The sequence below is a fragment of the Acanthisitta chloris genome, unplaced genomic scaffold (assembly GCF_000695815.1).
Source record: "Acanthisitta chloris isolate BGI_N310 unplaced genomic scaffold, ASM69581v1 scaffold6942, whole genome shotgun sequence".
Lineage (NCBI taxonomy): Eukaryota > Metazoa > Chordata > Aves > Passeriformes > Acanthisittidae > Acanthisitta > Acanthisitta chloris.
In genome coordinates this window covers 1-11597 of record NW_008662186.1, presented here as the reverse complement: position 1 = coordinate 11597, position 11597 = coordinate 1, and the positions used below count along the sequence as shown (strand labels likewise).

The window sequence follows — 11597 nt, the reverse complement described above, 5'->3', positions numbered from 1 at the left end:
TCCTGGAGAGAAAGCAGGAAAAATCCTCTGCCTACAGTAATATATAATCCTTGCTGGCCTCTGTGGATCAGCTCTGAGGGTGTACCTCATGGCAGATGCTGTCCCTGCGTGTCTCATGCTGAAGAACCCTCTGCACAGCACTCAACTCTCCCCATCATGTCATCCTCAGGAGCAACAGTCTCTTACCCTCTCCAGGATTTTCCTCTGAGCCAGCATTTTATGCCCTCTCCACATTTTCCACCAAGGTTCAGTTTAGCTGGATATAAAGAAGTAAAGCTCTCACAAATAATTTACTGTGGAAGGGAAGGTTTTCTGGCAGGAAAAAATTCCAAAGCCAAATGTGTCCCATTAAACATCATTGAGCATCTTCTCTCTTCCTGATAGGAACCCTGGATAAAGCCCTTTGGGGTTTTATGGTGCATTTTGTTTTCTCCCTGTTAAAATGGGCTGTTATTACTGTTATTTCTCTCTTTTTACACTTCCTACCTCCATCCCAGTGATGGCTGCACCTCATTTCCAAGCAGGAGTATTCAGATTTTCTGTGTTTGATGAAATAGTATTTTATTCAATGTTTTATTCAAAAGCCCCAAGCCCGTAAGTTAAATTATTTGCTGTTTTGCTGCTAGGTGACTCTTAGCCCTTTCTTTGATATTCCTTGCAGCTACAATCAGCCTTACAACCTTGTGTAAAGCAGTGAGGAAGCATCTGCTCATGCCAAAATATGCACCTGCCTGGAGTACTTGTGCTCCTATAATTCAGAGAGTTTATAAGGGACAGAAATGCTTGAATTCTGAAGTCTTGTTTGCAGATACTTCAGCCTTTGGGGTGTTCATTGCTCATGGCAGTTTGACAATGACAGTGTTTACTGACCATGCAGAAATGGCTTGGATTTATCCTGGAGATGACCTCTGCTCTACCTCATGTTGTGCTCTCCTTCTGGCAGAAAGCACCAGCCATCAGTTAAAGGAAGAATAAAATGCAAATCAAGGCACTTTGCCATTTTTTCCCCCTCAGATCTTTAATTCTGATACAGGTAAAGAGAGGCAAAAAAGACTATCTCATCCTGCAAATGAACAGCTGTAACCTAATCAGATTTTTAGGCCTTTTCTCTGTCTTAGGGCACTTTATGTTTCCTGAATCCATGACTCTGTGCCAGATTGCAGAGGTATTTCCTTTTTGAATGACCTAGATCCAGGTGGAGCTGAGCCTTTTGGGATACTTAGGGGCACACATAGGGTAAAGGTGCACATGTAGGACCATTCTGGTGTTTCTCTGGCACCTGCAAGCAGGAAAAAGCCAAGTAACTCCAAGTCTGCAAACATCAAAGCCCTGAGGTTGTGCTGACCTATCACCCTCCACCTGCCAATTGATTTTAAGGAGCAGCAGAGATGTGAAATGAGGTTTTCTAGTCTCTGCCCTTTCCTATTGATAATACAGATGATGTTCTAAATAAAGATGGTGAAATGCCCTCTTGCCTTTTCCTCTTCTTGTTGCCTCTTTGCCTTGAAACTGCTCAACACCTGCTAAATTCCCCTTGAGAACAGCAAGAGGTGTAGGTTATCAGGCTGTACCTAGATGTACTGTTGCTTTTTGGGATGATTTTGTTATTCCCAAGAAGTTTCCAAGCCTGGTGAGTTGGACTTCTCTAATTTGGATATTCTGACCTGGGACTGGAAGGTTTTCTAACCATTTATGTTCTTGTTTCTGAGTATTAATGCCCCAAGCAACAACCAGTAATGCGGGTGAAAAGAGACCCAAGTGCTGTTTCATGTGTTTATTGAGAATTTGGGAGATTTTTTTTAAGGTCAGTTATTTCTGACACAGTTATTGTTCTATCATTGATGGTGTTTTTATTAATAACTAAGGCCTGGGAGACCCTTGGGGCTTCAAATCTAGGGCAGTATTTCATTTTGCATTACCTAAGCACATGTTGTTTGTCCCTGCAGGGGGTTCTTTGGATGTTTATAGAAAGATTCCAGAGCATGTTCTGGGAAGAATAGCCGTGGCTGTAAGTACTTGGATTTCTTTTTATCTCTCAGTTTTTGGTTGTGCATTTAACATATATCTCTGATTTGAGTGCTCACATGTCCCGTGGCCTCACTGAGGCACCTCCAGGGTCTGTGTCCTCGTTGTGTCTGTGTGAAAGGAAGGTCCTCTCTTCATGCTCTTCCCAGCCATCCTGTGTGCACAGGAACTCTGGGGTTAAGGAAATCTTCCTTCTGAATGACCCACATGTGGGTTGATGAAGGTTCAGGAGATGATTAGAGGGATTGAACACTTCTATGGGGAAAGGATGAGAGAGCTGGAGGTGTCCAGGCTGGAGGAGAGAAATCTCCAGGGACACCTCAGAGCCTCTTCCAGTGCCTAAAGGGGCTCCAAGAGAGCTGCAGAGGGACTTGGGACAAGGGATGGAGGGACAGGACACGGGGAATGGCTTCCCACTGGAAAAGGGGAGATTTGGGTGGGTATTGGGAAGGAATTGTTCCCTGTGAGGTGCTGAGGCACTGGAATGGATTTCCCAGAGCAGCTGTGGCTGCTTTCGAGGCCAGGTTGGATGGGTCTTAGGGCAACCTGGGCTGGTGGAAGGTGTCCCTGCCCGTGGCAGGGGGTGGGGTGAGATGAGCTTTAAGGTCTCTTCTAACCCATTCTGGGATTCTGTGAAGACAGAAGATATATAATGTGGCCTGAGGATGAAGAGTGGCATTAAATGAAGGGCAGGGCTAGATGGGATATTGGGAAGGAATTCTTCCCTGTGAGGGTGCTGAGGCACAGGCACAGGTTGCCCAGAGAACTCTCAGTCCCCCAATATGTGTTCAGTTTGGTAGAAAGGTGTTGGATCCTTAGAGCACCTGGTAGCCCTCACTGTGGCTCAGCAGCATTCAGTGACTGCATTGCCAAAAATTCCCTAGCCATGATTGAAAACTCAAATTACAGACCATCAGAAAAATTAATAAATTGAAAAAATTCATCTCTTTCCAGAGCTGAACTCAGGGTAACTGACCAATGTCTCAGTGGATATCACAAGGAAGAGAGATACTGCTAAACAATTGCTAAATATAAGGAATACTTTGATAACTTAAGCAGTTTAAAGCATAACAAAGTTATTCTATCATGTGCCATTTAATTAAGTGCTGGCTTTTCACATTCATTATACATCAAGCTGACAATTGAAATCCTTTAATCCAACACAGGCAGCTATTTAGTCTCTGTTCATTGTAATTCACAGCTCTACTTTCCTCTTAATTTGTGTGGCCTGCCCAGGGTGATGAACATCCTTCTCTGATGCTGTTTCCTCTCAGTAGCTTCAAATCTGCTCATTATATAGCCTGGCAGTTTCTTCTGGAATTTGAATGCTTTTCACCTCTAGTTCAGAGGGAAAACGTTTCATCTCTTCTTCCTGAGTGAGGAGTTGCTCACAGTGTCCTCATCTCCCTGATGCTGTGTATGTATAGTTTATTAACACTGGGATGGGCCTTCAAGCATTCCTTCAGCACCTTATTCCTTCTTTTTTCCTCATCTCGCTTCATGTTGTGTATTTAATACATCCAACACCAACTCACCTTCCCATTTCCTTGCTTGCTTTTGTCTCTTCTCCCCCATCCTCCCCAGCCCACCTGCCTTGGTATTCCACAGGTGTTCTCTTCCCATTTTTCCCTTATCCCTAATGGTGCTGCTTCAGCCTCATCTTTTATGTCTAGAAATATATATTTTTGTTCACCTGCAGGGTCAGCTTGTTACAAATGAGTTAGTTAGTGAACATGACTCCCTGACATGGGCAGCAAGCTGATACTTCACTTCTGCTAGTTATTTTCTTTGCTGCTTCCCTGTGCCTGCTGCAGAGCCAGAGGGTCAGGAAAGAGGGGAACAAAGGAGCAGGTGCTTCAGAGAAGGATCTCACCCCTTTCTCCTGCTTCCTGCAACAGAAGGTGTGCACTGAGGCTGAACCAGCACTGGCAGCTTCTCTGCTCTGGTGCTGCTTTTTTGCTCAGTTGGCACAGTAGAATTGTTGGAAGGAGGCAGCAGAAGCCTTTGTTTTCCCTGGAATTTATCAGTGGCTCCTGGAAGTCTCCCCAAACCTGCATCTTGGTGTGTGTCATGTCAGCAGAGCCCCAGCAGCACCTTTTGGCCAAGTCCTGCACACAGACACTGTAATCCCACCCTGAACAGCTTGGGAAGATTACCCAAAGCCTGGAGGATTGCTGGTCACTCCTGAGGAGGAGGAGAGTGTCAGACAAAAGCTGGAGCTCACATGGATGGATTTTGTGGGCAAAACCTGGAGCTTCCGTGGTCTCTTTCTTTTTCCAGTCTCTGTTTTCTTTCTGCCTTCCTTGCACCATGTACAGAGTCATTTGTCTTTTATTCTCCTGAGACATGTTCAATGCATTAATCTCTTGAAGCTGCTTAATAATATGTGTGACCTGCACATCTGTTAATTAGAATATCCTCTTGTTGTATTTGTGGAAGTTTTTAAGTGAAACCATTTCCAGAGGAAAACATTGACAGTGAATACAGACATTTAGCAGCACCCCAGCACTCCTCTCACTCCCATTTGGTGATTTCAGAGATTGGATTGATGATCTTAGAGGGCTTTTGCAACATAAATGATTCTATGAGTCTGTTTTCTTGTTTACTTTCTTATGAGATGAATTTCATTGTTATTAAATTCAGTGCTGGACAACCCTTAAAAATGAAAGGAGCAGGAGATTCCAGCTGGTCTAGAGCAGGGTCTGTGCTGCCCAACATGACGTGGCAAGGGGAACACATTGCCCCTGTGCTCCACTTGCTCAGTTAAACAGAGTTGTGCTCAAGGTAGTTTTCTTGAGCTCTTTGATCTCCACAGGCTGGGACTAAACAGTGGGAGAGACATCTCTGCCTGCAACCTTGACTTGCTATAGCTGAAAGGATGATGTTGCTACTAATTTCCTTTAAATACTGCTGGAAATACTTGACAGACACCTGCAGTGCACCGTGTGATGGGCATGAATGGCTCTGGCTTTGCATCCAGAACTTCTCATGGACATGAAGCTGCCAGAGGATGCCACACGGATGCTCTGGATGCTCTGGGCTGGAGCTCCTCTGCCACGTAGCCAGAGGAGCTACATGGCAGAGGGAGAAGCCAGGGGTGTTCAGCCTGGGGGAGAGAAGTTCCAGGGAGACCTCAGAGCCTTTTCCAGTGCCTAAAGGGGCTCCAAGAGAGCTGCAGAGGGGCTTGGGACAAGGGGATGGAGGGACAGGACACAGGGAATGGCTTCCCACTGGAAAAGGGGAGATTTGGGTGGGATATTGGAAGGAATTGTTCCCTGTGAGGGTGCTGAGGGGCTGGGATGCATTTCCCAGAGCAGCTGTGGCTGCTCCATCCCTGGGAGTGCACCAGGCCAGGTTGAAGCAATCTGGGCTGTGGAAGGTGCCCCTACCCATGGCAGGGGGGGAATGAGATAAGGTCTCTTCCAACCCAATCCATTCCAGGATTCCATGATTCTATGATTTCTCATTGGAGAAATTATCACTACTAATTGTGATGGACAATCAGCTTTCCAGCTTTGCATTGCTGAGTGTGATATTGCCTTGGTTCATTTTTTGAGGAGTAAAGTATGGAAAGGGAGCTTTGAGGCTGAAAGGTATCCTGGAAGGATGCTGAAAATCAAGCTAGGCAAAGAAAAGAAAGAATTAAAAGAGGAAAGCATTTGCCAGGGCTTGGGGAGAAGTTCTGTCTTTTCAGGAGCAGGATAAGATGTAAGAGAGAGACAGAGTCTGCTGAGATTGGATCCCCAGGAATCTGGAGGGATCTCTGCCTTCATCTTGGTTTCCTATTTGAGACAGTGTCAGCAAGATAGGGAAATCTCTCTTCCTTGTGTTCTCTGTTTGTGTGAAGGGCTGGAGTGGTTTTTAAGAGAAAAGTGTACCTTAGGAAGGCCAAAGTGATGATGCTGCTGCTGCTGTTTCCATGCTGTGTTCTGATTTGGGGCTGAGGATGGAAAATCTCTTCTCCCTTCAGTTCCCACTTCACACATTTATTTTGCCTTCAATTTCTGAAGCAGTGACATTGTGCTCTGTATTTTGAGTGCTAATGTTGATTGAAGTTCTCCCTGAAAGGATGTGCACTTGAACTGTCAAGAGAGTGAGTGATTGACAGCAAGTAGAAGTACTTTTTGTGTCAAGGCTTTGTCAAGTCATTGTTGTAAAACCTACTTGACTGAATACCAATAATTCCTGCTACAGGTTCAAGCAAAAGATTCTCTGTGCCAGCACCATTTTAGAATCAGCGCCATTCAGGCAGCTTTTTCCCTAATAGGCAAATGTAAGGAGAGTGAATGTATGTTACAGGAGGTGAGTCCATTTGGGAGGCTCCTGGGAGCATATTTACAGCCCAGGAGAAAGGGAGAAACTCCTTTGATTCCTTTGTGCACTGAGAGAATTTGAAGAGAGAGTTTGTTATACCATGTCTTTTCTAACTGCTCATCCAGCACATGTTCCATAATAAAGATGTTTAATACCTCACAGCTGTTGATTTTTTTCCCTGTGGGAAATATCTCCTTTTTTTCTATGAATATTTGCTTTAAAAGAAATAATTTTGTAATGGTTTTAAAGATTTTTTTCAATGGTCTAAATGCATTTTTAAGAATCAAAGAGCTTACTCTGCTGAAAATCACTCTGGCCATTGGAAGAAGCCTGAAAGGTTTCATTATTATTATTATTTCATTATTTCATTATTTCATTATTATTTCATTATTTCATTATTATTATTATTGCTGTTCTTCTTCTTCTTGTTCTTGTTGATGTTGTTGTCATTATTGTTATTGTTGTTGTTGGTGATGATTCTGATGATGTCAGAATTATGTGTGAACAGGATTCCCACATTTGGCTTTTCACAGAATCATGGAATCATAGAATCATTAAGCTTGGAAAATGCCTTTCTGAAGGTCCAACCTTTCTGACAGGCTTAAGGTGAACAAACCCACACCTCTGGACAAGCAGAATTTGGCTAAACCTTTTGTTGCAGGAAGTTGCCGTCTGAGCCCGGGAGATGGTTGGGTTTGGAGTGTGAGTTTAAATGAGGAATTGCCACCTGGAACAATTTCTTGGGGATCCACCATCACTATTTGCTTTACCAAAGAGGTTCAGTTTCCACTGAGGTAGTTTTTGCTTTCACACTGTATTGTATTTTTAGCAGTTCTGCTTGATCATTGTAACAGAAGTAATTTCATTTTGGGCTACTTCGGCAAGGAAAAGAATGTAATTGTTTTGACTGCCAAACTCAGACAACTGCACCAACATCAGAAATGCTTTATTGTTCTGGAGATGCACAGAGTGTCTCAGGGAAATGAATTGTGTCAGCTCAGAGATGGAAACAGATTTGCTCTGTGAAAAGAGGTGGCTGAGACAGCAGGGATGGGTTGGGGCAAAGTAAGGAGCAGTAGAAGTGTTTGTTGAATGTTGTACTGGAGTAACAGGTTTTGAGCTTGGATTTATGAGTTTTGGTGGTTGAAGGAGCAAATTTTGGAATAGCAGGGCAAGGTCTGTCCTAGTTCTTATCTTCTAGGGGTTCCAGTTATGTTTTCTGGGGTGATGGGATAGAGTAAGGTTTGTGTTTGATATAAGACCCCTGTGGTCACAGGGGTGACCTACTACTCTCTGCAACTCCTGCCAGGGGTTGTGGAGAGGTGTGGGATGTCTGTCCTGCCAAGGCTGCAGGGAGAGGACTAGAGGGAATGGCCTTGAGCTGAGCCAGGGCAGAGTCAGAGGAGATGTTAGGAGAAATGTTTTCCCTGTGAGGGTGTTCAGACACGGGAATATTGTCCGGGGAGGTGGTGGAGTCACCATCCCTGGAGGTGTTTAAGAGGCATCTGGATCTGGTGCTGGAGGATATGGTTTAGGGTTTAGGGGTTACAGCAGTGGTGGGTTAATGGTTCAACTTGATGTCTTAGAAGTCTCCTCCAACCTTGATGATTCTATGATTTCAAAATGACTAATGTGAATCATAGAATCTTCAGAGTTGGGAGGAACCCAAGAAGAGCAACGAGGCTGGTGAAGGGACTGGAGCACAAGTGCCATGAGGAGAGGCTGAGGGAGCTGGGGGTGTTCAGCCTGGAGAAGAGGAGGCTCAGGGGAGACCTCATCACCCTCTGCAACTCCCTGACAGGAGGTTGGAGTCAGGTGGGGGTTGGTCTCTTCTCCCAGGCAACCAGCAGCAGGACAAGAGGGCACAGACTCAAGCTCTGCCAGGGGAGGGTTAGGTTGGATATTAGGAAGAGATTTTTTATGCAGAGAGTGCTCAGGCATTGGATGTGCTGCCCGGGGAGGTGGTGGATTCACCATCCCTGGAGGTTTTCAAGCTGAGACTGGATGTGGCACTTAGTGCCATGGTCTAGTGACCACGGTAGGGTTGGGCTCGATGATCTTTGAGGTCTTTTCCAACCTGGTTGATTCTATGATTCTGTGATTCTATGATCATTAAGTCCAACTCTTGGCCCTGCACAGGACATTGCCAAGAATCACACCATGTGCCTGAGAGTGTTGTCCAAACACTTCCTGAACTCTGTCAGGCTTCTGACATGAAGAATGAGACAATTTTTACAGTTCAGGAAGAAATGTTCCATGTTGATATTGAGTAAATAAAAGCTTGGGAAGAAAGGAGAAGATGCAGATGCACCACACGGAAAGAAAGGGGAGGATGAAGTGGAAGAGGCTGTTAAAGAGTTTGCTGTCTTCTAGCCTCTAATTTCACTGAGTTGCTTTTGTGGCAAGAAGACAAACCATTGCACCCTTTGTCCTTCATGATTTTTAACACCCCAGCAAAGGCAGAATTAAAAATACATTAAAATACCTGAATGGATTCAATATATACTCAACTAACTTCAGCTTACAGGTCTGGGAAGAAGTTTATTCCTGTGTCCTTAAAGAACCTGTTGCGTTTTTTTAGCAGGAGTTCACCTGGGTCCTGCAGCCCTCTGGAAGGGATGTTTGATCTCCTTTTTTTGTGGTCCTGGTTCCATTCCTCGTGAGAATTCAGGTCTCTGAGGGCTTACCTCAGCTGAAATCTGTCATGTTTCTAACAGGAATCTCTAATACCTGATATTTTCTCTTTCAAATTCAGGTTGTGAAAGGTCTGACCTATTTATGGAGTCTCAAGATTTTACACAGAGGTGAGTAACAGACGTTTGCTGGTTTCTTTCTACACAGACACTTGACCATAGTAACATCTGGTTTGAGTCCAGTGGAGTAGAGCAGAATGAATCTTACTCATTAACCTTATACATTTCCTGGCAAAATACTTTTACTGTTGTTTTATTGCCCTCCCTCCTCCCCTACAAAGAAAGACTGAAGAGAGCAATTATTTTTATAGAAATTTAGAGGCTTAGGGTTAAAAACAATTGCCCAGTGGAGAAATCAGATGGTTAGTATTGAATATAGAAGATAGACTATTAATTTTTCTTAGAAATTTCAGAAATCTCATGTGACAGCCACTAGCATTGCTGGAGTCTAAAACTGTGGCCCACTCTCTCCTCTGACATGGCCATGAGCATTTAAAGACATTTTAAATCTGCTTTGACATAAACCATTTTGGGGTTTTGCTGCTTATTCCTGAAAATAATTAGTATTTTTTAAACTTCTCTTTTATTTCTTGCTTTTAAATTTTGTTTAAAAATTATCTATTTTGGTAAGTTAATTCAGATGTGCTAAAGCTTTCAAAGCTAATATGAATCCTGGAAACAGTGGGAAATGCTATTTAAAGAACAAAGAAGCTCCTTCCTTCCACCACCATCCCCCAAAACACAAAAACAAAGAAGAGAGAGAAACTCATTACATTTATAATGTTTCTGAAGTGTCTGAAAGTAACTGCTCTGGTTCCTAATGTTGCTAACAATCCTGGTTAATGTCACCCATCTGCTCTCTCAGCCCATGTGCACAGTTGGGGGGGGGCAGTAACCCATGTCATTGTGATTGAAAGAGAAGTGTAAAGGAGAATGTTGAGTTGCAAACCAAATAGGTGAGACCATTTCTGGTGGGGTGTCTGTGTTTGGAGAGGCTGAGGAATAGGTGTGAGGCTCTGGTGAGGTGATGGGCAGTGGCTGGGGCAGTGCTTGGTGTCATGGCAGTGCAAGGAATTGTAGAATCCTGGAGTGGTTTGGGTTGGCTTGGAAGTACCTTAAAGATCATTGCATTTCACTCCCTGCCATGGGCAGGGACACCTTGCACTAGTTCAGGTTGCTCCAAGCCCCATCCAACCTGGCCTGGAACACTCCCAGGGATGGAGCAGCCACAGCTGCTCTGGACGACCTGTGCCAGTGCCTCGACACCCTCCCAGGGTCAGGGCATCATGTTCAGTTCCTCCTCAGTGTCACAGCATCTCCTTCCCAGGAGATTGCTCTGATGTGAGAGCACAGGCTGTCCTGGGTGGGAGGAACAAGGCTGTGGCCAAGAGTGAGTGGAGATAAAATAAAGACCTGGTTTTTATGGAATTATGGAATCATTGAGGTTGGAAAAGCCCTCTAAGACCATCGAGTCCAACCCTTCCCTCAGCACTGCCAAGGCCACCACTAGTTTATCCCCAGGTGCCACATCCACATGGCTTTTAAATCCCTGCAGGGTTGGTGACTCCACCCCTGCCCTGGACAGCTGTGCCAGGGCTAGGCAGCACTTTCCATGAAGCAGGTTTTCCCATTATCCAAGCTGAATCTCCCTTGGCACAATTTGAGGCCATTCCCTCTTGCCCTTTGTCCCCCAGATTACAGAGCTCTTGGTGTTTCTGACCCTGAGCTGCCACTGGATTAAGAGGCCAGAAATAACCCAGAGTCCATGCCCAACTCAGTGCAGACACAGATGACCAAGGTGGCTGCATTTCTGGGGTAGTTTAAACCATTCATCTACTAGGCTGAATGTTCCCTGATGCAAAGATTTATCAGCTCCATCCCCTCACAGCAAGAGGAGGAACAATCTGATGTCAGAACTGCCACAGCAGTTGTCAGTATAAATAGCAAAGAAAAGGTAGCAGGAACATTTATCACTGGGTATCACTCTGAATAGGCTACACAATTGTTGCCACACTGTTATAACACCCAAAAAGAAAAATATTTGACATTTTGAAAGTGGGGTTTTTTTCATTTTTCCGGATCTCTTTTCATTGTGACTTGGAGAGAGTGTAAATACGATAATATTTGGTTGTTCTGCTGCTGTGAATTTGGAACCTGGCTCTGATTTTTGCTTTGCCACTGGAACAAAATCTTTCTCCCCTTCTGCCTGGGTTTCCTTGCCTTGATTGAAGAGCAGCTCTGAGGTTTTGATGAATTATGTTTGCTGTGGTGTAAAGAAAATGGCAGCAACTGATTTTTCATCACATTTCAGATTCTTCTGGCCTTGGTCTGCTACTAGATTGACCAAGGTGAGAACAGCACTGCAGAATGCCATGGAGGGGATAGGAAGCATTCCAGGTCCAGCAGTTTCCTCAAGGATTGGGTTTTAGTATTATTTTACCCATTTTCAGGATACAGAAAATGTATGTGGACTTCTGTATCTTCTATATCTTATCTTGTGCCAAAAAGCTGATCAGAGCACTGTAGCACCTTCCCTAGGAAAGAGTTGGGGCTGTTCAGCCTGGA

At 44.5% G+C, this 11597-nt stretch overlaps 1 protein-coding gene across 1 annotated transcript in view; it reads left to right on the top strand.

Moving 5' to 3' along the window:
• MAP2K5 (mitogen-activated protein kinase kinase 5) overlaps window positions 1-9143 on the top strand; it is a gene marked incomplete at its 3' end in the record, with an annotated part of 40756 nt that extends 31613 nt beyond the window's left edge. The window contains exons 8-9 of the mRNA XM_009070510.1: window positions 1947-2008; window positions 9095-9143. Coding sequence (XP_009068758.1) covers window positions 1947-2008; window positions 9095-9143 — 111 coding nt within the window. The remainder of the gene's footprint in view (window positions 1-1946; window positions 2009-9094) is intronic.
• Between the last annotated feature and the right edge of the window lie 2454 nt (window positions 9144-11597).